Raw genomic sequence first — 27598 nt, 5'->3', positions numbered from 1 at the left:
TCCAAGTTATCAAACTTTTAACAGGTACGCTCGCGGCTATTTGGATGCATCGTACCTGGTTTTCAATCCGCAACCCTGGAGGCTGCTGATGCCATAGAAATCAATGCGAGTCTGAAAGCTGAGAAAGCTTGTGTTCGATGCTGCAAGACAAAGAAATATAACTGATTGATTTCTATGGTAGAAAACAAGTAACGTTTACACCTAACACCCTAACACAAACCCCGAATCTAAACACCCATAATCTGCTGCCTGACATCGCTGCAACCTAAATAAAATGTATTGACCCCTATTCCGCCGCTCCTCGACATTGCTGCAGTTAGCGGTTAGTTAGGTTTAAGGGTTAATAGCTTAATTTCGTTTATGGCGATGTGGGGGAGCTGACGGTTTGGGGGTTAATAGGTTTAGTTAGTGGTAGTGATGTGGGAGGCCAGAGGTTTAGGGGTTAATATGTTTATTTAGGTGGCGGAGGGGTCGGGGAGCGACGGGGCGGGTTAAGATTATTTAGGTTGTCGGCAATGTCAGGGAGCGGCGGGATAGGGGTTAATAACTTTATTTAGGTTGCGCCGATGTTGGGGAGCGGTGGGATAGGGGTTAAACATTTTAGTATAGTGGCAGCGTTTAGTGACAGGGTATGAATAAAGTTGGGAAAAAGGCGAATATGCGCGAGATCGATGACTGCTAGTTAACAACAGTCCGGTGCTCATCGCCCTGTACTTGGTGCACGTCTTTTTGACAGCTTTTTTCATAAATAAAGAGAGCGTATTGAGATCCGCAGCCACGATGTTAATCAAGCGTAATGATGCCGGCGAATGCAACACAGTTGACGGCTTGATAGATATCCCCCATATTGTATTTTCCATTCCTTTTAAATTCACTTTTATATGAATGTTAGCTTAGCTTTAGGTAAAATTAACATTTATGTGTTTTTACATTTTATCTACTTATAAAACATTAGTGTAGGCTGGGATGTCACATGCATCATGTAAATACAACAGGTTTAAAAGTATGATCTCATTTACTTTTTGTACAATGCTACCATGTATTCAATATTTGGTGCTTCAAAACAAGAAAAAAACCATCAAGGACTATTTTGACTTTTTTTTATATAGGCAGTGCATTAATAATAATAATAATAATAATATTTCTTATTGTATTGCACAGACTCTAAATAGGTTGTTCATTTTCTTTCCATATTGAATCCTAAGTACAATCCATCTGGGGCTTCCAGCGTCAAATAAGAACATATTATTCTTTAGAATTTGAGAAAAGTGTTTTCAAGCATTTCCTTATAAGGTCTCATTATAAGCTTGTTCGGTGTGAAATCACAATAAAAAGATCTTCCTAAAATTATATTGGCAGAAAAGGCATATAATTATTTTTAATAATCTTTTATTTAGGTTAAAACTTTTTTTTTAATAAAAAGATAATGTTATTATGTGTCAAGGACCTAGAAACAACAGACAATCACAAATCTATATGTCAAAAATATAATTCATAAATTCATAAAACACTCAAAAAAGAAAATTTAGTTGAAAGCAGTATTATAATGAAATTAAATTGTCTCTCTTGCTGTTGATGCACATAGGTTATGCGCTCCTATTGGTGTTTACATGTTATAAGTCCAATATCTCTAAGAAATTGAATTAATAAAAATATTTTTTTTTTAAATAATCAGTAATGATTCTCTGAGGAAATGCTTCCGTAATGGTTCTCAACAAAAACCTAAACATATAAAAGTCATACACCTAGATTATGAGTTATGTGCGCTATAGGGAAATAAACAAACGCAACAAAATTTGCGTTATTTAACCCCCTATAGCGCAGCCAGAACAAAAAACAAGCGCTGTTTTGACGTGCTCGTGCACGCTTTCCCCAGACATCAATGGGGAGACTGGGTCAGAAAAATGTCTAACACCTGCGATCGCAGAAAGAAAAGCTCCGTAACGCAGACCCATTGATGTCTATGGGGAAAAAAAAACTAACGTTTAAACCTAATACCCTAACATAAACCCCACGTTTAAACACCCCTAATCTGCCCCAACACCTACATAATGTTCTTAACCCCTAATCTGCCACCCCCGATATCGCTGCCACCTAAATAAAACTATTAACCCCTAATCTGCCGCCCCCGATAGCGCTGCCACCTAAATAAAACTATTAACCCCTAATCTGCCGCCCCCGATAGAGCTGCCACCTAAATAAAACTATTAACCCCTAACTGCCGCTCTCAGTATTACCGCCAGTATACTAAAGTTATTAACCCCTATTCCCCTGCACCCCAACATCGCCCACACTATAATAAATCTATTAACCCATATTCCACCGCTCCCCGACATTGCTGCAACTAAATAAAGCTATTAACCCGTAAACCTCTGGCCTCCCACATCACTACCACTAAATAAATCTATTAACCCCTAAACCGCCAGCCCCCCCCCACATCGCAACAACCTAAATTAAACTATATTAACCCCTAAGCCTAACCCTAAACCTAACGTAACTCTAACACCTCCTAACTTTAACATAATTAAAATATTATAGCTACATTTAACTTACATTTATTAACTAAATAATACCTTTTTAAAACTAAATACTTACCTGTGAAATAAAACCTAAGCTAGCTACAATATAACTAATAGTTACATTGTAGCTAGCTTAGGTTTTACTTTTATTTCACAGGTAAGTTTGTATTTATTTTAACTAGGTAGACTAGTCAGTAAATATTTATTAACTATTTACTTACTACCTAGTTAAAATAAATACAAACTTACCTATGAAATAAAACCTAAGTTACCTTACACAAAAACCTAACATTACAAAAAGTAAAAAACACTTAAATTACAAAAAATAAAAAAACTACAATTACAAAAAATAGCAAACAAAATTTTACAAAACAATAAAAATTATTCCTATTCTAATACCCTTTAAAAAAACAAAACACCATGATAAAAAAAAATCCTAATCTATACTAAACTACCAAGGGCCCTGAAAAGGGTCTTTTGGGGGGCATTGCCCTAAGTTAACAGCTCTTTTGCTGCAAAACAAAACAAACACCCCTAACAGTATACAAACCCCCACCCCCAAACCCACAATTTTTTTTTAAAGTAAAACCTAATCTACCTGTTGCCCTTAAAATGGCATTTGAATGGGCATTGCCCTTAAAAGGGCATTTAGCTCTTTTGCTGCCCAAACCCTAATCTAAAAATAAAAACCCACCCCAAAACGAAAAAAATACATTACACAAAAATAATAAAAATTATTCCTATTCTAATACCCATTTTAAAAAAAAAAAACACCCCAAAATATAAAACCTAATCTAGAATAAACTACCAATAGCCCTTAAAAGAGCCTTTTGTAGGGCATTGCCCTAAGTTAAACAGCTCTTTTACCTGAAGTTGTTTTTTTACAAAGACCCACTAACATTACAAACCCTCACCCCCCAAACCCACAAAATAAAAAAAAACTATCTAAAAAAACCTAATCTACCCATTGCCCTGAAAGGGGAATTTGTATGGTCATTGCCATTAAAAGGGCATTTAGCTCTTTTGCTGCCCAAACCCTAATATAAAAAAAACACCCAAAAAACTCATAATCTGATTAATTACTATATCATAAGGCATTATATTGCCCAGTTAAAAAAATATAAATGTTATTTGGCTACATTTAAAGTTTAAACTGATGTTTTCTTTGTTATATCTCAGAAAGGTAGTTTAAAAATGTATTATATGCTGTATTTTTTTATGCTGATAAGAGCTGTACACTGTTAATCAGTCAGTAAGTAAACAGTCGTTAAATAGACAATGTACTGTAAAAATATTTTTCCATTAATGTGTTTTAAATGCATGAGAATGAGCTTCTTTGTGTTTATTTTTGTATATGAAACAGATGTTTTTGTTGATTAAAAATATAACCAATTAAAATTTGTTCAGCTAGCAGGGAAATCACATCTTTTTATTTTATCAATTTTTGTACGCACGCATGCTTTTTTATATTATCTCTGTCTGTATACCAAAGCACAATACTTAAGTCCTGATCCCATATTAATATTAAATGTCAATTATAATTGTATTGATTGGTACCTGGTTTAAAATTCCACTGCTCATAGAGGAAAACAGACAGACAGATAGAAGATATACACAGATGATACACTGACTTCTGTTAAATTTAGATACTGTTAAAATAAAACAAAAACAAAATGAGCAATCCTGCAATAAAATCCCTATTGTAAACACTGAGGTTCTGCTTCAAAATATGTTGGTTATTTTATTTGCATTTAGATATATTATCAAAACAACTCATTATTAAATGTGGTCAATTGAGTCTTTATAACCCAATATAAATGGCATCTAAACCTACCAGAATAGTACTATGCGTGTGTTTCCCCTCCTCCAAAAAGCTCGGGCAGACTTGCCCCAATCTGGATATTTCTTATCCTGAAGCATCATGTCAGTGACCTGTAAAATCCGAATAGTCGGGTTACATTTAGTATCATAGCAATATTATCTTCTGCATTAATGTATTTTAAACATCATTTAAAAAAATAGTAAATTTCAACTTACAGTGATTTCACTTTATTGGTTATATTCCCTTTGCAGCATTTAGCAGCTATTAACTAACCACTGGAAGCGTTTACATTGGTGAATGCAACTAGGGTGAACCAAGATATTTTTATGTCAAGACATTCTTGTAATGTGGAGAAAATATTAATACAAAGAACTCCAATTTAATATCCAGCGGAACCTGATGCTCACGCTCAATGCAAGCAAGGAAGCACTTCCCACAAATAAATATTATAGCACAAGAACTTCAATCCATGATTTTAATAAAGCCACCTCTGAGGTTATGAAGAGGTTAGGTAGCAGTGGTCTTACAACCGCTGCTTCTTGACTTGCAGTTGCAGTCTTGCATACACAGTGATTATAAATACACAGTATATACAATTATTTATAAAAAAAAAGGGCACTTTAATTCATTACCATTTTTAAAGACGCTTCCTTTGAAAAATATTTAGCACTAAGAGATGGTAAACATTGCGCCGTTCCTCCGCTCACATCTCATACTTGATTTAGCGGAGCGATGACATATCCTGCTTCATCCAATCATTGCATGCTGGACTTGGCTTCCAGCTCATGGGGCACGCAACAATTGGATGAAGCCGGATTTGTCATTGCTCCGCTAAATCAAGTATGAGATGTGGGCAGAGAAACAACGCAATTGTTTACCCTCTCTAAATGGTAAATATTTTACAAAGGAAGCGTCTTAAAATGTTAAGGAATAAAAGTGCCCCTGTTTTTATAAATAATTTTATATACTGTGTATTGAAATACTAAAGTTTACAATCAGTTTAAATGAGAAATAGGCTGAGTTACATTCAAAATTTGTTTTTCGTCACTACAGTAATTTAAAGCATATCATAAAAAAAACACTATAAACCACACAAAAAAGCCACATTTTACTCAGTACATTTTTTACGGACACTACTAAAACCATAAATACCAACAACAAAAAAAATCTAATTATATTTTTTAAATTTCAGCCACAGGTTGCAAATCTAAATAAGGAAAATATGTAGAAAGAGAAAAATAATAGAACAATAAAGTGCAATAAATTAATAAAATGCCCCTGCCTGTCTTTCCAGTTCTGTTGCTGTCTCTTTAAGCAGCTCCTTTTCCCAAGACCTTATGTTGGATGCTGTGTGCCTTTAAGACACAGCTTTGTTCTTGTTCCATTACATTTCTCCATCTGTCAATCACATTTCTGTGGGAGTTCCATTCACTGCTGTGATGTCTGACTAATTGGTTTCACCTGAATCCTTAAAAGGATTGTTCAGAGGCCTATTCTTTGCATTAGCGTAGGTTAACATTGTCTGTGCAACTGCCAAATTCTAATCTCTGTTATTAGGTTTTCTACAGCCTTTGTCTAAATTTGTATATGTAACCTGCCCTGGATCATTCATCTAGTAATCACCTAGTTTTGCAAGTACCTGAATCCTGTGAGTTTACCTACTCCAGTTCCAACTACTTCTCTGCTTTATGTGTTGGTGGATATTTATCAGCTCTGAAACATATCACACTCCTGATGAATTGCTGCACAAGGTGTGATTTTTAACTTTTCTCAGTTTCCTATACTGCTGTATTGTATTTTGCTGACTACTTAAGTTTGAACTGTACTCAGTGGAGGCTCCTCCATTTGAGCACACTCGCACGTGTGTCCCCCCCCCCCCAGCAGCCCAGAAGAAAGAAAAAAAAAACAGAAAAAAATATATTTTTTCAATAGCCCCCTATTGAAAAAATTATATATTTTTTTTACCCCCAGAAAACAATACAACAAACATTTTTTTCAATAATGTTTAAAAAAATTATTTTCATTTTATTATTACACTCTGCTCTCTGCTGTACACTGTACTAAGTACTACTAATAACCCCAAACCGCACGTGCGATAGCTAAGCTATGGCAGTGTGTCTGTGCCCATGCTAAATTTGGCTGCTGTGCAGCTCCCAGCCTCCCCATCGTCTGCTGATCGCACACTTCAGCCTGTGCGAGGGGTGGGAGATGTTACGAGAGAGCCAGGCAGCAGCCAGTGACACAGAAGAGCGTCATCACTCACAGTCATGTGATGACGCTTGACAAGCTCCTCCCAGCTCAACGGCGCAAATTCTCATTGTGGAGATACTCGTTGAGCTGAGAGGAGCTCAAATTCAGTGTGTGTCTGTTACTGGCGATATTTTAAGAGATATACATACTCTCTTCTAAGTTCGTTGATCCCATCTCAACAGGGGTACGTTACTCAAACTTCCAACTATAATCTTGTTGTCATGTACACCTATGGAGCTCTATAAGGTTTCAGTTGCTTCTGTTTGCTCTTGGTAAATATGGAAATCCCTTAGTGGCAGGCACAGGGTATCCTGAATAAACACAAAATCTGGGAGGTCACGACTAAAAAAATAGCTTTTATTACTTGCATACACTGGAGTTTCATTGTGACCTCTCAGAGTTTGTTTATTACGATGTTGATTGTTGTTCCGGTTCAAGCACTCAGACTTATCAGATGCAGCAGCAGAAGAAGAGCGAGCTGCACAAAGACCCGCCAGAGCTCTGTGGCTTGCTGCTTTATGACTGTCTACAATCTACCTTTAAAATACATAAGATGGAAAAAGAAATCAGAAACAGGAGCTATCTATAAAGGCAAGAGGTTATATTGTTGTTCTGAGTGCTAGTGCTAACCAAAAGGGTAAAATCTTTTATATGTGTCTGTTACTGGCACAAAATTGTTAAATTATTTCTTTGTGTTTTAATATCAGCAAGGAAGTAAAATCCTTGATATTTATGTATTGCTGGCATAAGAGACTTTAACAAAATGTTTTCTTTGTGTATTACTGGCAGAAGTAGGTGTTGCAAAGTGGCAGGGTTTTTTTTTTTACAAGGAGGTGGTGTATACAGAGACACTGGTTAATATATAATAAGAAGGCTATATGCAGAGGTCTGTATACTGGTAGAGGTGCTATATACAGAAAATGGATCTCTGCAATGTGAGACTTTTCTTCATGAGCAATACTAAGGTGCAAATTACATATAAAGCCACTTGATGAGTCTGTTTTTCCTCTTTCATTAAATCTGTGTGTGTGTATGTGTATATGTGTGTGTATGTGTATATGTGTGTGCATGTGTATGTGTTTATTTGTGTGTGTGTACATAGGTATGTGTGTGTGTAGGTATGATATACACACACACATTAAAATGGGCGGAGTCATCTGAGGGGCGGGGCTAGTGCTCCCCCATCTTCAAAAGTCACCAGCCGCCACTGACTGTACTACTCACAGTCTCTAGTTTGCATTCAAGAAGTCATCTATGCTTGAACTCTTTGCAGCTCTTATTCTATATTCCAGTGTTAAAACCAATCTTGTTTGCTGCAGCATTGAACTTTCTGTTTGCAACTCCTCTACAATGAATCCTTGTCAACATCCATAATTTTCTCTGCAGCCTTCTTCTGTTTCTAACATATTTATAGTTATATATTTTAGCAGGTTACATACAGTACATCCTGCATTGTTTCCAGTGTACTGATCTGAGCTGCAACTTTACCATTCACCATCCTGTAAACTGAGCAACAGTTCAGAGGCCAGGTGTATTTATGTCCTGCCAACGCACTGAGGGTCTGCTTCAAGACTGGTATGTCTTTGGATCGTGACACAGTTTAAAAATAACCAGTTACACTATGGGCTCGATTGACTAAGCTACGCCGGACAGGGGCGTACATATGCGCCCCTGTTCACCGCAGCTTGCCTCTGGCAGACAGAATTCCACTGGCGGAATTTAACATTGCACGTGAGAGCTATTTTGCACTTGTGTGCAATGCCGCCCCATGTCCACGCACAGCCAATCCACGTGCGGGCAGGAGCTGTCAATCTCCCGGTCGGACGAGAGTGGAGAGATCAAAATTCTCCACCTAAGAGATGTGGCTAGGAAACAGTGGTCTGATGACCGCTGCTTGATAAATTGTGACTGCAGATTCTCTTGTGAGAACCTGCAGTCGCAGAGAGGTGAAGGGCTTGATAAATCGAGCCTTATGTATCAGACTGTAAAGCAATATTTAGAAAATTAAATGTTTTTATTTACTATTTGAAAATATATATATATTCAACTGGTAAAAAAATTCTGATTGCAATAATTTAGCAAAACAAAAAGTGAATAGCAGCACTCCAATAGAATTTTCCAATTATTTATTGCATATCCAGGAGTACAAAAAGATGGCTATCTTTTTGTACTCCTGGATATGCAATAAATAATTGGAAAATTCTATTGGAGTGCTGCTATTCACTTTTTGTTTTGGAATTTGATTGCTAGGCTGTGCAGTGCCTAGCGATAGCGTGCACCCATCCAATAACAGTGTGAGCTGGACTTTCATGATTGATTGCAATAATTTAGCAGACATGTGGTGATGTCACATTGCTAGATCAATAAAAATGTAACCTTCTAGCAAATCTATCGAGTAGTAAATACATATTAAAACAGAATTTGTTTTTCTTTAAAGTGTATTGTCAGAAAACCTAAGGCAAAACTACTGAATGTATTTGCATGAAAATTAGATAAAAATATAACCCAAATGCTTTTAGTCTCCTTAACAAAAGTAAATCTGTTCAGTTGTTCCAGAAACAATCTTTCAGTTGAAATATTAAAATGCTGTTCCTTATGCTCAGTAAAAAAAAACTAAATTGTAACATGCAGAAGATATTTTAGAGCTATGAATGTTTAAGGCAATTACATTACTGGTTTGCTTTGTTTCTAATGAATGTGTGATAGCGAGTAAACATTTACTTTGTATTTTCTTTAAATCATTTTTAAAATGTATTTATCTAAAAGTCAATAATTAATGTGGAACATGTAAATTATTTAGTTGCACTGCATTCATTATTTTTATACTTAGGTTAATTAGATGACTATCAATTTAATGGAAAATAAACATATTGAGAAATATTTGTAATTTGATGGAGTTTTGCCATTTTCTATGTATCCCCTTAATTAGAAAAGATTAATTTAACATAAATGCCTTTCCAAAAGTATCAGAATCTTTCAAGGACTAAATAAAATCCTCTACTCAGAAGTGACACAAACAGATGGACATTTCACCTTAGCAAACATGCCATCTCCCCACCTCTGTGGTTCCTGTCTGCCCATTGGTTTGCACTTGGGACATTTTCAAACATAAAGAAAATGTGCAGAGTGAAGAGTATGTCTATATGTTGGTTATAATTATGCTAAGCAACTATATGAAGAAGACTGATATTATAAGCTGGCAATTGGCGTTTGACATCTGTTCCTCTGAGTGATGGGATTTTACTGTTAAAGGGACATTGTTTTAATATTATTGTGCTGGTTTTCAGATTTCTAACCAAGCCCCAAAGTATCAGATGTAGACCCAGGTCTAAAGATTCTTGATGCTATTGTTTGTATAATGGGTCTTTCACCTGCAGGGAAGGGGAGTGTCTGCTCTTCTGCTTTCCCAGCCTCTTTCACTGGGTGTCCAAGCCTAACCTCATCAACAGTGCTAAACTAGAAGCTTCTAAGTAAGCATTTTAAGGTTTGTTTTTTCCCCCCAGGATTTTTAGATCAGTATCTGTGCATATTCTTTTTTTATAGTAGTGTCTATTACATGCATATTTATGACAATTGGTGTACACTGTCTCATTAATATAAATGCACTTCCCCTCACATAGAGTACAGCAGTGTCTACAAGTTGAAGTGATACAATTAAATGTTCTAAATCATCAGATCATTTCATTGTATCACTATGGGCACTGCAAAGCAATGTTTTTAGCTCCTGCAAAGGGTTAAGCACATAGTTAAACTGCCACTTATCAAATAAGCAGCACTAGTAGCACAGCTGGGTTGTGTGACCTGTTGTGCTGCTGACTGGATCAGTGGCAGTTTCTTCACAGCACCAGCAGTGCTTTGCAGCTACCAAAATAGTGTTTTAACACAAAGCTTTGCAAAAGCTCCTACTGAGCATGTGCAAGAATTCTCAGAATATACATATTTGCATTTGCGATTGGCTGATGGCTGTCACATGAAGCAGTGGGAGTGGAAATATACATCATTTTTGAAGTTCGTACTAAGTGCTATTGCATTGTTTTGTTATCATACATTTGCTGATTATGCAAATATACTATATTTACTGGTCCTTTAAGCACAGTTATCACTGGTAACATCAGATGCAGTTGATTCTTTATGCCTTTGATTTGACTGGGCTGTTAAAAAGGCATTAGCCCTGTTTAAAGAGTGCTCACTGTTTTGTAAATTAGTAATAAAGGAAAATAGCAGGAAATAAAGCAAATCATTTGTATTTTGATTGTACCAATTCTCTGTTTAACGTTTGCAACATGGACTGCTCACCTATGTTATGTTTATTCACTTATCAAATAGCAATATGGTGCTTTCAGTGTTTTATTTCCGAAATAAAACATGGTTATGAAGCTTAACCATGTTCTATATACGTTATATATATATAGTATATTTATATATTATAGCATTATATCTGGAGAGTATGAAATATACAATTATTAAACTATTATATTTTTACAGCAACCATGAAACTGGCATGCATGCAGAGTTTGTAATATTGTTATACATACAGTATAGGCTTCATTTATCAAAGGCCGAGCGAACAAGGTTCGCGGTTTTGACCCTTGTTTGTCCAGCCTCGCAGCGTGCAGGGAGCATGCACAATCTGTTGATTGTGCATTTTCGCCCCCTGCTAGTGCACACCCAATCACACTCAAGAGGGGGCTGTCAATCATCTTGATCCAATCTAATTGGGATGATTGTGGATAGGTTAAGTAGAGGCAGTCGAATAGTGTTTTCAGGCTCACTATGAGAGAGACCGAGATGCTGGGTTTCCGAAGCAGCTATCGTTGCTTATTAAATGGAACCATAGTGCTTAAGACACAAACTCGCTTATGAGCCTACCTCAGTATGCTCTCATTGAAAGGAGCTAAGTTTAAACAAAATAAAATACCAAGAGAAAGAGGTAAATTTGTGAACTGTAAATTAGATGGGGTTTTTTGTTGTTAAATTGTACTCTCTATCTGGACCATGGAAGATTATTTTTTTCTCCCACAAAAACTCTTATGCAAAGTGAGGTTATACACATTCCATAGCCTTTTAACTAGGCTTTATTCACAATGTCCTTCAACACAGTCTATCAGAATCGCTGTGTGAAGTGCATAGTATTGATTTTCATAGTCAAAGCCATTTCAATCCCTTTGACAACCACTAATAATCACAAGCTTTTCAAATGGATTTGTTTCAAGATAATACCTTCTATACCTTGTAAAGGCACAATTAAATATAGGTTAACAACCACACATACTTTATTATGTTTTTTTCAACAGTCCTTATTTTCTGTTCTTTAGTTTTCAGTTTGAAGAGATTTGTTTATAAATGCCAGGGCTGAAAGAGATATACCGGCATCCAGTATTTACGTTTGAAGAGTGGCTTTACGATAAAAAATATAACAGGGCCTCACTGCAACCCACTAGGGACTCTAAACGGGCAACAACAATTTGAAATGCTGAGTAAAATGAACATGAAATTAAAGTCAGCATTGCAGAACAATTAACTTTATGAGGTTTCCATTGCAACGTAAGGTATACTTTGAACAGTAATATGATTTTATTGACACTTCCCAAATTAATTATTAATTTTTAATGAACAATACACGTTTTATGTCTTGTATTCTCTATGGTATAATATTTACTTACATTTGGGATCAATGTAATTATATGTTTTGCTTGACTGTACTTGTAATGTTTTCTGTGCAGTAAGTAATAAAACATTTTTTAGCTTCTGTGTGATTGTATGAATGGCTACACTATGTTTTTTATTTTATGAAAAGGAAAGGTGTTTTTACAAGAAATCTTTTTACTAGCTTATAAAGGCAGATGGTGTTTTATACCATTTATTAAAACTAAGTTTTAAACCAATGGCAACACATTTCTTTCCAAAAATAGCGACGTCAGAGTCTCAGAAAATCTACAATGTTTGAAAGACTGGAAAGAACCCAATTCATGCACAATGTATTAAAGGACCAGTCAACAAATTAGATTTGCATAATCAACAAATGCAAGATAACAAGACAATGCAATAGCACTTAGTCTGAACTTCAAATGAGTAGTAGATTTTTTTATAACAAATTTTAAAGTTATGTATATTTCCACTCCCCTTGTACCATGTGATAGCAATCAGCCAATCACAAATGCATATACGTATAGTCTGTGAATTCTTGCACATGCTCAGTAGGATCTGGTGACACAAAAATTATAAATATAAAAGAATGTGCACATTTTTTTTAATGGAAATAAATTGGAATCCATATGGATGCATTTCAGTTTTTAATAGAAGCATTTTTGTAAAACACATATTTTAGTAAAAATGCTTCTAATATAAGCTATAGCTGTTTCAAAAATGTATTTATATATGCACAGCGCACCAGTATTTAAAAGACAGCATTTGCTTAGAGAGCCTATGGTGCTGGAATTATCTGGTAATGTCTCAATTTGTTATTTGCTGACATCATACAAGTCCAACTTGCTCTCTGAGTAGATGCAGTATTTAAAATGCTGGTGCACTGAGAATATTTAACTGCTTCACATGCACGTGCAGAGAAACATGCTAAAACAGTGATACGTTTTATTAGAGGCATTTTTGCCAAATATATGTATATTGTAAATATGTTTCTATTCAAATATGCAATTAATCTATGTGCATTTCAATTATGACCGGAACGTCCATTTAAATATCCTCATTTGTCAATGCAGCTAATGGTACAGAATGAGATTTTATATTAAATGTTCTACGGTAAGACAAATGTCAGGTGACTTGTAGATAAATTAGCTAAAGCACAGATAGCCACTAAAGAGATGCTTTCAATAATGAAAAATTCAATTAGCTTTTACTTCTGTGAAATCAAATTCATGTTAGAGCAATGGTCAAGGGCAATTGCTTTGGAGAAGATGTACAAATGAAGGTTATTCACAAAAACTGAAAAAAAAATGTCCATTATAAAATTATTTGCAATTTATAATTTGCTTGAAAAAAACAAACAAACAAAAAAACTCTCCTTACAAAATAAATAGTAATAAAGGAAACAGTTTTATATTAAACCACTTTTTTTATTTAATTGTGGCTTTTTTATAATAATTTTATATTATTATTTATAAATATAGAAAAAACTGTTGAACAGTGTGCAATAAATTTAAACAACCTGCATGATAACTACTCAGTATTGAAGCTGTTGGCAAATGTTTAACTGTAATTTTTATTTTAAATAGACTTTTCAAATACAGAGGCGCTGTCTCCATGGTTTCACAAATTCCTGTGGGAGTACAGCACTTCAGCATGGATTACTGCCAACAGTCATGGCCAACAGCCAACACCACCAATATGTCCAATGCCAAATTATTATTGCACTATTGTTCCTAAGAAGTTATGCATCTTAAATCCATAACAGACTGACACAATTTCAGGTTATGTGTTCTTTACTATACCTGATCATTAAACATGATATCTTTTCATGATTTGTAGCTATTCTGTGATTACTCAAGAGGTTTATATGAGTTAAGAGAGATACATTAAATCCAAGAAGAAGAGGCATAGGAAAGACAAAAACCAATGGAAAGAAAACAGACTGATGTAAAAAGTAAAAACTAGATGAGCAGATGTGAAAAACAGAAACACATGGCGATGGCAGGTGGAGAATTAATCTCGGAATTTTGATGCAATTTTCGGAAAATATTTAAAAAAAAATAACATTGACAGTAGAAAACTTGATGTGTATAGTGTAGTACAAATAGATATTATTAATAGTAAGCAGAATTTTTGAGGTCTTATGACAGATAAATGAAGTTCATATAGCAGCTTACTCAAATACCTCTGGAAGCAACTTTACCTTTACCAAATTTGCTTTGGTCCCTTGGTATCCTGGACTAAAGAGTAAATCTAGGTAGGCTGACAGGAGCTTAGGAGCATTCACATGTCTTTAGCAGTCTATGATAGTAGTCTTTGCAACTGTATTAATAAACAATGTTGCAAGCACTGCTGCCAGATTGCTAAATTCATGTTCACACTCCTGAACTTATACAGGGAGTGCAGAATTATTAGGCAAATTAGTATTTTGACCACATCATCCTCTTTATGCATGTTGTCTTATTCCAAGGTGTATAGGCTCGAAAGCCTACTACCAATTAAGCATATTAGGTGATGTGCATCTCTGTAATGAGAAGGGGTGTGGTCTAATGACATCAACACCCTATATCAGGTGTGCATAATTATTAGGCAACTTCCTTTCCTTTGGCAAAATGGGTCAAAAGAAGGACTTGACAGGCTCAGAAAAGTCAAAAATAGTGAGATATCTTGCAGAGGGATGCAGCACTCTTAAAATTGCAAAGCTTCTGAAGCGTGATCATCGAACAATCAAGCGTTTCATTCAAAATAGTCAACAGGGTCGCAAGAAGCGTGTGGAAAAACCAATGCGCAAAATAACTGCCCATGAACTGAGAAAAGTCAAGCGTGCAGCTGCCAAGATGCCACTTGCCACCAGTTTGGCCATATTTCAGAGCTGCAACATCACTGGAGTGCCCAAAAGCACAAGGTGTGCAATACTCAGAGACATGGCCAAGGTAAGAAAGGCTGAAAGACGACCATCACTGAACAAGACACACAAGCTGAAACGTCAAGACTGGGCCAAGAAATATCTCAAGACTGATTTTTCTAAGGTTTTATGGACTGATGAAATGAGAGTGAGTCTTGATGGGCCAGATGGATGGGCCTGTGGCTGGATTGGTAAAGGGCAGAGAGCTCCAGTCCGACTCAGGCGCCAGCAAGGTGGAGGTGGAGTACTGGTTTGGGCTGGTATCATCAAAGATGAGCTTGTGGGGCCTTTTCGGGTTGAGGATGGAGTCAAGCTCAACTCTTAGTCCTACTGCCAGTTTCTGGAAGACACCTTCTTCAAGCAGTGGTACAGGAAGAAGTCTGCATCCTTCAAGAAAAACATGATTTTCATGCAGGACAATGCTCCATCACACACGTCCAAGTACTCCACAGTGTGGCTGGCAAGAAAGGGTATGAAAGAAGAAAATCTAATGACATGGCCTCCTTGTTCACCTGATCTGAACCCCATTGAGAACCTGTGGTCCATCATCAAATGTGAGATTTACAAGGAGGGAAAACAGTACACCTCTCTGAACAGTGTCTGAGAGGCTGTGGTTGCTGCTGCACGCAATGTTGATGGTGAACAGATCAAAACACTGACAGAATCCATGGATGGCAGGCTTTTGAGTGTCCTTGCAAAGAAAGGTGGCTATATTGGTCACTGATTTGTTTTTGTTTTGTTTTTGAATGTCAGAAATGTATATTTGTGAATGTTGAGATGTTATATTGGTTTCACTGGTAAAAATAAATAATTGAAATGGGTATATATTTGTTTTTTGTTAAGTTGTCTAATAATTATGCACAGTAATAGTCACCTGCACACACAGATATCCCCCTAAAATAGCTATAACTAAAAACAAACTAAAAACTACTTCCAAAACTATTCAGCTTTGATATTATTGAGTTTTTTGGGTTCATTGAGAACATGGTTGTTGTTCAATAATAAAATTAATCCTCAAAAATACAACTTGCCTAATAATTCTGCACTCCCTGTATAGGATTACCCTTTAACAAATGATAGAGAACTACTCAAAATTGATAATAAATAAATTGGATGGATTGTTTTGTTAACTTCCAATTTACATCTAAGTTTCATTTTGACTGTACTGTCCCTTTAAATTCTACAAACGCCTAGATTGCATTTGTGTTAAGAAACATGAAAGTGATGCATTAACTTGAATGAATCAATTCCAATACAGGTAGCAATACACAAGACAGATGACAATATATATGGTTACATCTGGCTTATGCTGAATATAAAGAAACCTTCTGCAGCACTCACGGTCTCTGTGTTTCTTTTTTCCAAGCAAAATCTAATGGAGATACAATCAGAGGGTCTGAGTAAAACCTCTCTGCTCTGGTGATATTATCTAAGAAGTTTCCCCAGTACTGAAAGGTCCCTCGAAAAATTTAGAAAGAAAATTTTTAGCTTGGTAGCTTTTTGTCTCGCTACTTAGGTTTCTGGGGCCCTAATATTCAAATAATCTACAGACTGACAAGATATTGCCTGTTTGCATTCACCAGGATCGCAGTGCATCGGTCTGTCTATATATTTTAAAAAAGTGGGCTCAACCTCATTGTGCTGACGAGTAGCAATATGTCTCCTCTAGGATATAATTGGCAATGTAACTTTAGCAAAAGTCTGCCGACATCGCTACTGAGCTGTGCCTGTGATGCAGGCTGCAAAGGGGGGGGGGGGGCTGTCTTCAAAAAATAGACTCTGCGTTAACCAAAAAAAATCTGTGTAGTAACACTTCAAATTATGTATATATATATATATATATATATATATATATATATATATATTCAGTTTCACTGTACATTCACTAGATTTGTTACATTTGGAAGTATTGCCACTAAAAAGCAGGTGAGACTAATATGGCTGAAAAGGTATAGCTAACATGGAGGACCTTGCTTTAAATATACCTTCTTCCACTAGAAGAACCCATCTTCTGTAGTATACACTGACACAGGATAGGAGTATCCTGACAAAGCCAACAAGAAGAGGCTGCATAACCAGTCTGAGCGACAACTGTGGTAGGTAAGTGACAAACTCCTGCTGGAGATTTTCTTTTGTCCTATTCCTGGCTCTCTGATAGGGATATCGGGTCTCACATCAGTTTGAGAACCTCTTTCAATCAATGTGTAGATCAGCACTTTGTGTTTCACCATCTTCCTTGATCTTCCTTGCTGGATGCAAAAAAATGACTAAGGAATCATGGGAAAGTGAGAGGGAATAAAGCTCTTTTGTGTGGGGCATTTTCCCTCCGCCTGGAGGACGGTACAGGTGACCCTCGTTTTACAACGGTTCAATTTACACCGTTTCAGAATAACAACCTTTTTTTCCAGTCATGTGACTGCTATTGAAAAGCATTGAGAGGCAGTGCATTTATTAAAATAGCCAGTAGGTGGAGCTTTCCGCTTGTGTTGCAGCAAAGCCAAGCAAGTTGAAATTAATCAGTTTAACCAGACCAGAGCTATCGAGCAGATTTCAAAGGCACAAGATCTTCCTGTCTATAAATCAGTCCAGATTGGAATGCATAGAAAGAACTGTTTGCAGAAAAATGCAAGTGAAGTCTGTGTTGTGTGATTATTTTATTAGGTTTATAATGCTGTTTAGCAAATGTTTTTGTTCATTTAACTTAGTTTAATTATATTCTGTGTTGTGTGATTATTTTATTAGGTTTATAAAGCTGTTTAGTATTTAAAGTCTTCATTTCAAAGCTTTAAAAACAATGTATTAGGTGTTACTTATGACAATTTTGAGAGGGGCCTGGAACCTAACTCCTTCACTTCCTATTGACTTACATTATAAACTGGGTTTCAATTTACAACGGTTTCGATTTACAACCATTCCTTCTGGAACCTAACCCTGGCGTAAACTGAGGGCTACCTGTACTTTAATCTCACATATGATGGCTCATGGACTCATCATCTTATGAATTAAAAAAAGTATCTTCAGCTCATCTCCTTTCCCTTATACACACACATTATCAACAATAGAGACGTGCATTCAGCAGAGTCATTTACTGCTGAATGAGGAAGTAGCAGGCTGTTTTCAGTATTAGGCTATTTTCTGAGCCGAATATCCTCTTGTGCAAGTGAAACACACTAAGATCTGGATTTGCGCAGATCTTAGTGTGTTTCACCTGCACAAGATGATATTTAGCTTCGAAAAGAGCCGAATACCGAAAAGAGCCTGCTACTTCCTCATTCGTCAGAAAACGGAACTGCTAAATGGACATCTGTAATCAACAATATGAAAATATTGATCTTACTTTTCCAATAAAATTTCACTGCTTCTGTAGGTGTGGATAATTGATGAAGACAATATTCTCTGTTTTCTTGAATATTTCTATGATGTTTCTCTGATTTTGATAGGATAAAGAGGATATTCTCCTGTTTGAATGTAAATAATCATTTCCCCTTGGTTAGTCTGTCGCAGAGGATATGCACAGCATTCCTGTACAATATGGTGGCGGTTTTTCTGTAAAGCAACACCATTGCAGCCATCTTGAAAACCTTACAACCATATTGTTAAGGTAAATCCATACACGTTCCTTAAACTGTGAGTTAGTTTTAAAAGAAGGCAAAATCAAGTTAAGATAGGTGGAATGATGCCACTACTGATTACAGAGTCCTGATGGGCCCCCTTGTGATGTGGGCTCAATCTCAATTGGGTCCTCTGAGACACCTATATTTACGCCCCTGGTGACAGCTATTTTGAGGTATTTTTCTATCTACAATAGTTGTGTAGAAATTACTATAAGATAATTGGCAAAAACATTTATCCCAATTTTCGTATTAAATTCATATTTATTGTTATGTTTTATATAGGGTATAGCAAGAAAACCCGGTTTGTCTGTGAAATAAAATGTAAATAATATGTATGGGTGCAGATAATTATTGTGAATCCAAAAATACCAAAATGTCTGCTAATGGCAAAAACCTCTGCCTTTAATGGGTTTTAATTGAGTTATCCTTAATGTTTTAATTAAAAGATGGTGTTTGAGAAGGAGTTAGAACTACAGGTAGGCAAGTCTAAGGGCTTGATGATATAAAGCTCTCTCAGGCGAGATGATCTAAGAAGTCACCTTGGTACAGCTAAGTCTCTCAAAGAATTTTAGAAACAAACATTTTACATTGAGAGATGTTTATCTCACTATGACGGGGATCTCTATGCGAAGGAGAGACTCATTTATTACAATATAAGGTCTACAAAAATCCCAAAGATTTTGTGTGATTTTTCTCCATGGAGTCTGGTTTTTGATCATCAGTCCCTTAGGGCCAGAAGATCTAAAAGCTCTCCATTCTAGTGAGATAATCTAGGATGTCATGTCAGTACTGCAAGGTCACTCAAATAATATGAGAGAGACACTTTTTAGCTTCATAGCTGCTTATCTAGATATGCAAGGCTGTGGATGAGGAGAGACACATACATTATAATATAAAAAGCCCCTAAGATGTTGTGTGATTTCTATCCATGCAGTCGAGTTTTGATAATCAGGCCTCACAGTAAAATTTGAAATGGTGTACAACTGATACTAAAAGCAGCAATCTCTGCTTTACAAACAGCTACCCTAATAATTGTCTCCTCAACCGATACAACATACTAGTGGTTGCAACTGAAACCATCTTCTAGAACAGGAGTATTATAGATAACACCAATGCAACATACTTGTTAATTTGGGCTATATTTTAACAGTTAACATACTGTTAATTGTGAAACCTTAAAGTTACAAGGTTCACTCCATTACAATAATGCATGCTAAAAATTCCAGACCTCCTAGTGGTAGTCCCAGAAAAAATATATTGTGGACTCTCACCACCATGAAAGAAATTAATTTATCAGGTAAGCATAAATTATGTTTTTGTAATTATTTTTTCTTATAATTATAGAATATGTAAACTAAGACTGCAGTTCAATATTCAAAAGTATTTACAAAAATAATAAATTATTTTAGTAATTAATATAAAAATATCTGTTTTTTATTTACAATTATAATCACTTTACAAAATAGAATCAGCCCTAAACTATTAAACATAATATATTAGCACATTACATTTACATTTGAATACATGATGGATGAATGAATACTGGATGAATATATCATTTTGGGTTTAATTTTTTTTTTTAAACAACTTTTTTTGTTTACAGTATAATACAGTTAAAGGGACAGTCAAGTCCAAAAAAAACTTTCATGATTTAAATAGGAAATGTAATTTTAAACTACCCAATGCTAAAAAATTAGCATATGAACCTCTCTAAGTTTAGCTTTCAACTAAGAATACCAAGAGAACAAAGCAAAATTGGTGATAAGTCTCTGCGTCGTTAATTTTCTCTAGCCTCAGTTTTTCTAGAATGCTCTGGCCCTCTGAAAGAGATGAGCAGGAGTAAGATGTCTTCTCATGCTTAAAAATAAGCTTGAACGGAAACCCCAACAATATTTAATCTGTGCCTTTATTAATACCGAAACCACTGGTTTAAGTTCTCGCCTCCTCCTGAGGGTAGTTGACGAAAGATCTGTGAATAGCTGCAAGGTATGACCTTCAAAGGTTATTCTATGAACATTCCGTACTGCTTGCATGATTTGATCCTTGATATGATAATAGTGTAACTTGGTGATCACATCTCTTGCTGTCGCTGTTGCAGGTGGTCTGGCCAGTGCCCTGTGTGCTCTATCCATTAGAAACAATGAAGGATCTGTATCTGGCAATAATTGTTGAAACAGTTTCAGTAGTGTATCCAGTAGGTTGTTGTATGATTCTGGCAGATTTCGAATTCTAATATTTGATCTTCTGGATCTGTTTTCCAAATCCTCCAACGCATCCTCCAGCTTCTGTATCTGTTCTTGTTGTGTTTGTATAACGGTCTGCATACTAGATATTTCCTCCGCAATATCATCCATTTTATCTTCCAGTGCTGCCGTTCTATCTCCAATTTCTGTGATATCTTGTTTTAATTCCGTGAGAGCTGCCCTCCTCTCTTCCTTAAACATTTGCTTAATCTGCAACAGAAGGTCACCACTCTGCGAACCCCCCTCCGATGCTGTATGGGGGCTTTTTGGGGAGGATGGTTGTGAATCTGGATCCACAGATGGTTCCCCAGCATTTTGTTTCTTTTTTAGCTGAGATCTTGAGACACAGTCTTTAACTGACTGGTTTCTTCCTTTCATTATAGCTAGCTAGGTAGATCACAGTAGGTAGCAAGGACTGGAGTTCAACAATTATTAACAGGGCACTGGTGGACCACTCAGTTCAGGAGAGTTATAATAGATGCATAGGAAAGGGTTCCCACTCAGCCCGCTTATAAGGTATGTTTCTAATTCAGCTCCATGCCTATAGATTTAAAAGGGTGCAGCGTATGAATAAGAATGTACCAAGAGGGTGCTAGTTTTTAAGGCTTATTGATCAGTACTCCCTCGGTATCCCAGTCCCACCTATATCTTGCAGGGCTAGGAAGGGAGACAACAGTGCTTGTAAAGTCTTTTAACTGCAGCAAGCACCCCTCTCAGGTATTATAAATTACTTAGGCTAATCCTGCCATATAATCTCTCTCCCCAGGAGCTGTGTCCTCACAGGATGATCACGGAATAGGGAATTGGGGATATGACCCGCCACCACCAAGGATGGCAGGAAAGGGGGAGGGAGAGAGATATAGGTCTAATTATTTTAAAAGTTCCAGGAACTCAAAGCTGCTGTACTTGGATATTCAATGATGGCAGTCTTTTGATAACAATACAGCAAGTCTGTGTAAATTGGTGACCAAGACACCGTAGATGTTCTAGCAGATTTTGTGGCTATGATATTAAAATGATATGCCCCAGAGAGAAAGAAAATGGTGATTTTCCCGCCACTAGCCCCTCTCTCGTGCTCCTCTGCCACTCAATCTATATACTTTTTGTGACTTGCAGGTCCCCAAAACAGGCCAAATTTCTTCCCAAGTATGCCACTACTTTGTCTCACCTCTAGTTACTGTTCAATAATCACAGCTTAACTTGTTAGTCTCTGGGCTGCTATGTCTTTTGCAATCAGTATTTGGTAATAAAAGTAGTGGGTTCTTACCACAAGCTGCTTGTATATGTCCCAGGAGGCCTGTGAGTCCGGGGTGATTAAAAGTTTCTCCTTTATTCCTTTGCAACAAACTTTGAGCCGAGGTCCGTTGTAGGCCGCAGCCGCGGCCTTTCCTACTTTTTCTCTGGTTCTTTGATTCCGGCCCTTGACGACTCTCCACAAAACTTTTAAACTGTTATATAAAGTAATTCTCATCCATGCACAAGTGCCTAGGGATTAGAATTTGGGTGATTTCTGCTGAAAATATCACCTTTGTGGCTGATTTTTAACGTTTTATCAGCAGAGCTGCAGCAATCTGCTTCTTCTCCTGTTGCTGACTAGCTCCGCCCCTTTGCACACTTTTTTTTAAGGGATAGTCAAGTCAAAATTAAACTTGTATAATTCAGATAGCTAGGACATGCAACTTTAAAAAACTTTCCAATTTGCTTTGTTATCTTTGTATTATTTGTTGAAAGCTAAGCCTATGTAAGCTCAAACTGATTTCTAAGCGGTCAAAGGAAACTTTTTATGTCAGTGCATTTTGCCGTTTTTAAAGTTAGACACTGCTAGTTCATGTGTGCCATATAGATAGCATTTTGCTCACTCCCGTGGAGTTATTTATGAGTCAGCACTGATTGACTAAAATTCAAGTCTGTCAAAAGAACTTAGATAAGGGGGCACTATCCTGAGGCTTAGATACACAGTAATAACAGAGGTAAAAAGTATAATATTATAACAGTGTTGGTTATGAAAAACTGGGAAATTAGTAATGAAGGAATTATCTATCTTTTTAAACAATAAAACATTTCAACCAGACTGTCCCTTTAAGGAATTAGGCAGACAGGCTGTACGTAATTAATGGAGAGCTAAACACAGTTCTGTTTATTTAGGCAGCTTCAGATGCTTCTTTCTCTTCGTGTAATCCCAGAGAGACTCAATGATCTTGTGATCAGGGCTCTCTGTGAGGACAATACCATCACTTACAGGACTCCTTTTTCTTCTTTACATTGAAGATAGTTCTTAATAACTTAAGCTGCGTTTGGGGTCATTGCTATGATGCAGAATAAACTTGGGGCCATTCAGATGAATCCCTAATAGTATTGCCTGACGGATAAGTATTTGCCTATACTACTCAGCATTAAGGAGATCCATTAATTCTTACTTAATCCCCCAAACTTGCATCAAATCTCCACATTGCCTTCAGACAAGCTCTCCAGACATTTGGTGACCAAACTGCCTTCTGCTACAGCCCAATTTTACTCAATTTTGACTCATCAGTCTTGAGCATCTGCTGCTATTTTTTTGCAACTCAGTTTCTGTGTTTTCAAGCACAGTTTAAATTGCTTTGCCTTGTTTCCACATCAGAAGTATGGATTTTTGAATGCAAGTCTTCCATGAAGATCACTTCTGTCAGGTTAGGAAATGTCCAGAAGAAGACCCAAATGCTAGGGCGAACTTAAACAACACCCTTGCACTCTGAGTTTAATCCAGGACGTGACCCCACGACAACCTCCAAAAAACAATGTACTCACGATATGGAGCAGGGTTAGCCTGTTCCAAAGTAATTCAAGATATCAGCCAGATAGACTTCTGAATAAGGAACTGGTTTCAGGAAATGTCTTCCACAGAATCAGGAGAGCAGGGATAGTCCACTTATACACAGGCAGAAGAAGGGTAAAACAGGAAACAGTTAATAATGCAGGAGTAGGTCATTTGTTATCAGGCAGTCTGAGGGTTAACACTGTGTAGACAGTCTTTGCAGAGTATGCAACAGGTAATCAGGCAGTTTGAGGGTTAACACTGTGTAGACAGTCTTTGCAGTAGAGCTGCAACAACTAATCGTCATAATCGATAATAATCGATTATGAAAATAGTTGTCAACAAATCTCATAATCGATTAATCGATTAGTTGGTTTGCAATTAGTTGGCCTGTGCACAACACCAGCTGCTTCACTCCAATGAACTCCTGCACATGGTATTGTGTTTTATGGTTATGTCCTTAGCCTAAAGGATGTCTACAGACTTCTACTTTTCACTTTTTCAGGACAGTATACGTTTACAACTACCCCTGGCTTATGTGCAACCCAGATATAATAGGAGTTATTTGGATTGTTTATATTAAATCTGGTGATTTGGAACTATGACTTTTCATGATATAGTGCCAAGCTTGTTGATTACACCTTGCCCCTAGATTGATGGAAGTTGATGTGCACTATTGTCTGTGCGCATCTGTTTGCACAATTATTAGTGTATTGCTTGCTATTGCTGATTATATGTACTTTATAAATAAATGTGTAAGGCTTTGTGCTGTTATTGATATACAGTCCTTAGCGCTTCTGTTTTTGTTTTTTATAGTTTTTTTATATTTTTAATAAATTGTGATAATATGTACCAGATTCAACCTTTATAAGTATATATTCGTTATTTTTAGAGCGGACTAGATATTTCCCCTAACCTTATAGCTGGTAATTTACCATTGCATACAGATATTCAAGATATTTTTATGTTAGAATGAAGTCAAGGGTTACTTTATTGAGAGGCCTCTTGCCAAGGTAGAAAACACTTAGCATTGGTGAAGAGCTAACAAAGATAAATATCCCACTTTGGTGAAATTGGTAAAACCCTACTTATACACCTCAACAGCCTTTTCTCTGCTGCAGGAAATATAGCTACAAACAGAGAACCAGCCTTAGCCAGAATCATGTGGACATGTTGAGATTTTTGCATTTCAATGCAAAGTTTCTGAAAGAGTGAATAACAGAATGTTATTAACAGTGATAGTCTAACTCTTTCTAGTTCTATCTCTTTTCAAACCGTTTGTGGTTTTGTTTTGTTTAATTATAAAACTGTGCTCTGCTGCTTAAAAATTGAAGAAACAGTTGTGTTAATGTAAAGTTTTAGTCTGAAGTTTATATTTGTAACACTCATTATGTGGATTTTATTTAAAACATAGAAAACTATTATTGATTCTCTTTTTATCCGATTAGTCGATTAATCGAAAAAATAATCGACCGATTAATCGATTATGAAAATAATCGTTAGTTGCAGCCCTACTTTGCAGAGTATGCAACAGGTAATCAGGCAGTTTGAGGGTTAACACTGTGTAGTCAGAACTTGCAGAATTAACAACATGTAATCAGGTAGTTTGAAGGTTAACACTGTGTTGTCAGAACTTGCAGAGATAGCAACAGGTAATCTGGTAGTTTGAAGGTTAACACAGATTAATCAGTACTTGTTGAGACTGGCAACAGGATATCAAGCAGTTTGAAGGTTTACACTGAATAATTGTATTTGCAGAGTTTGGAAACAGGTAAACATGCAGATTGAAGGTTTCACAGAAATAACAGTATTTGAATAGTTTGGCAGTACACAGAGTAGTCAGAATTTGCAGGGTTTGCAGCAGGTAAACAGGCAGTTTGAAAGTTTCACAAAACAAACAGTACTTGCATTGTTTGGAGACAGGTAATCAGGAGGTTGAAGGTTAATCCAGCATAGTAAGTCCTTGAAGAGATTGGCAACAGAAAAGCAGCAGTTAGAGAGATTCCACAGCGAATTCCTAACAGAAGCCACAAAGTTAAACAAACGGGCACTGGAGAAAAAGGAAGCCCGGAATAAAAAGCCTGGTTGTGACATCATCAGGAAGGGGTGGCTCAGACACCTGTCAATCAAGCACACAGAGAGGATTGCAGAGCTTTCCAGCAGCTGAGCGTGACAACTTCTGACCAGACTTCCAACAGTAGATGGGTATACCAGGTTCCCGCTGGTTGTTACCAATTGTGAGCTAAAGACACTGCTGTACTTCTTTCAGTTGCAAAAGGGAATTAAGCATGAATTAAGCATGATGTGTATTTCATCTGCTGCACTAAGTGTCCTTGGCTGACCACTGCATCTACAGTCCTCAACATTGCCCATTCCTTTATGATTCTTCAAAAGAGCTTGGGCAACACATATGGAAACGCCTGTCTGCTTTGACATTTCTGCCTGAGAGAGACCTTGTTGATGCAGTATAATTACAATGTATCTTGTGCTCAGTCTGACTATGGTATATGACCATGAAACGGTCTTCAGCAACCTCACTTAGCAGAGTTTGGCTGTTCCTCACCAATTTGTATTCCTACTACACAGCTGTTTCTGTTTCAATTAATGATTGCATTTCAACCTACATATTAAATTGATGATCATAAGCACCTGTTTGGTATAATTGTTTAATCATGCACCTGACTATATACCCACAGAATACCAAGTAGAATAGAAGCGGTTTTGAAAGCAAAGGGTGGTCACATCAAATACTGATTTTAGGTTTTTCTTCTGTTCACTCATTTGCATTTTGTTAATGGATAAACAATTAACTTTTACCTTTCTATTTTTGAAAGCATTCTTACTTTACAGAATTTTTTTCAAACCTGCCTAAATTTTTTGCACACTACCATGTATGTATATGTATATATAATGTACTTCATTTTGAGAGCATAATGGGTAGACATTCTATGCCACTGATCAAACATGAAACGCATAGCTCTGGGTGTTTTATTTTTTTATTTTGGGTGTGTAATGATTAGTGCTCTCACTTTAAAGATGGTTACTAAGGACGATGAGATATCATGCAATTCTAATTCCTGAAATGATCTTAATTTTATAGGCCTATACAGTCACGTATCAGCTTTTTTGCTTAAATGATTGTGTACCATATTTTTAAAATAAAAAACAAAGTAGCAGTGATAAAGAGATAAATAACAATATCTAGGTGATCAAGCTGATAGTTTTCTAAGAAGGGAAAACCTAGATTGAAGTAAATATAAATAGACAACACTCAAACAATAAGGTTCAATAAAAATAGATATATTTTTTTTTAAATATATAGGGTCAGATTACTAGTGGCACGATAATCGATTTGTTTTTCTCACTCGCTAACTGCACTCTAGGTAAACTTTTACAGTGGGCGGATTATCACGCTTATTACAAGTTGAAAGTAAAAAGTAAGCGTGTGTTCGAAACCCGTTGCATGCTAACCTTAGGACTTCGGTTATCAGGACCGCATTAACTTCTCCCCATAGACTTCAATTGAGAGTGTTGTTAAAAAAAAAAAAACACTGAAACCTGACACCACATTAGACCATCTGTGCTAAACCCGTAGGTAGTTAAGACATATTTTACATTCCAATGTTCGTCACATAAAAGAAAACGTTCTTTTTATTTTTTTAATTATATAAATATATATATATATATATATATATATATATATATATATATATATATATATATACAGGGAGTGCAGAATTATTAGGCAAATTAGTATTTTGACCACATCATCCTCTTTATGCATGTTGTCTTACTCCAAGCTGTA

The 27598-nt window shown here is 36.3% G+C and overlaps 1 protein-coding gene across 1 annotated transcript in view; it reads right to left on the bottom strand.

Moving 5' to 3' along the window:
* Positions 1–27598, bottom strand: part of TMEM117 (transmembrane protein 117) — a 1400775-nt gene that overhangs the window by 253725 nt on the left and 1119452 nt on the right. The window contains exon 5 of the mRNA XM_053719203.1: positions 4354–4451. Coding sequence (XP_053575178.1) covers positions 4354–4451 — 98 coding nt within the window. The remainder of the gene's footprint in view (positions 1–4353; positions 4452–27598) is intronic.

The sequence above is a fragment of the Bombina bombina genome, chromosome 6 (genome assembly GCF_027579735.1).
Source record: "Bombina bombina isolate aBomBom1 chromosome 6, aBomBom1.pri, whole genome shotgun sequence".
In the NCBI taxonomy this organism is placed as follows: Eukaryota; Metazoa; Chordata; class Amphibia; order Anura; family Bombinatoridae; genus Bombina; species Bombina bombina.
This window is presented reverse-complemented; position numbering and strand designations above follow the sequence as displayed.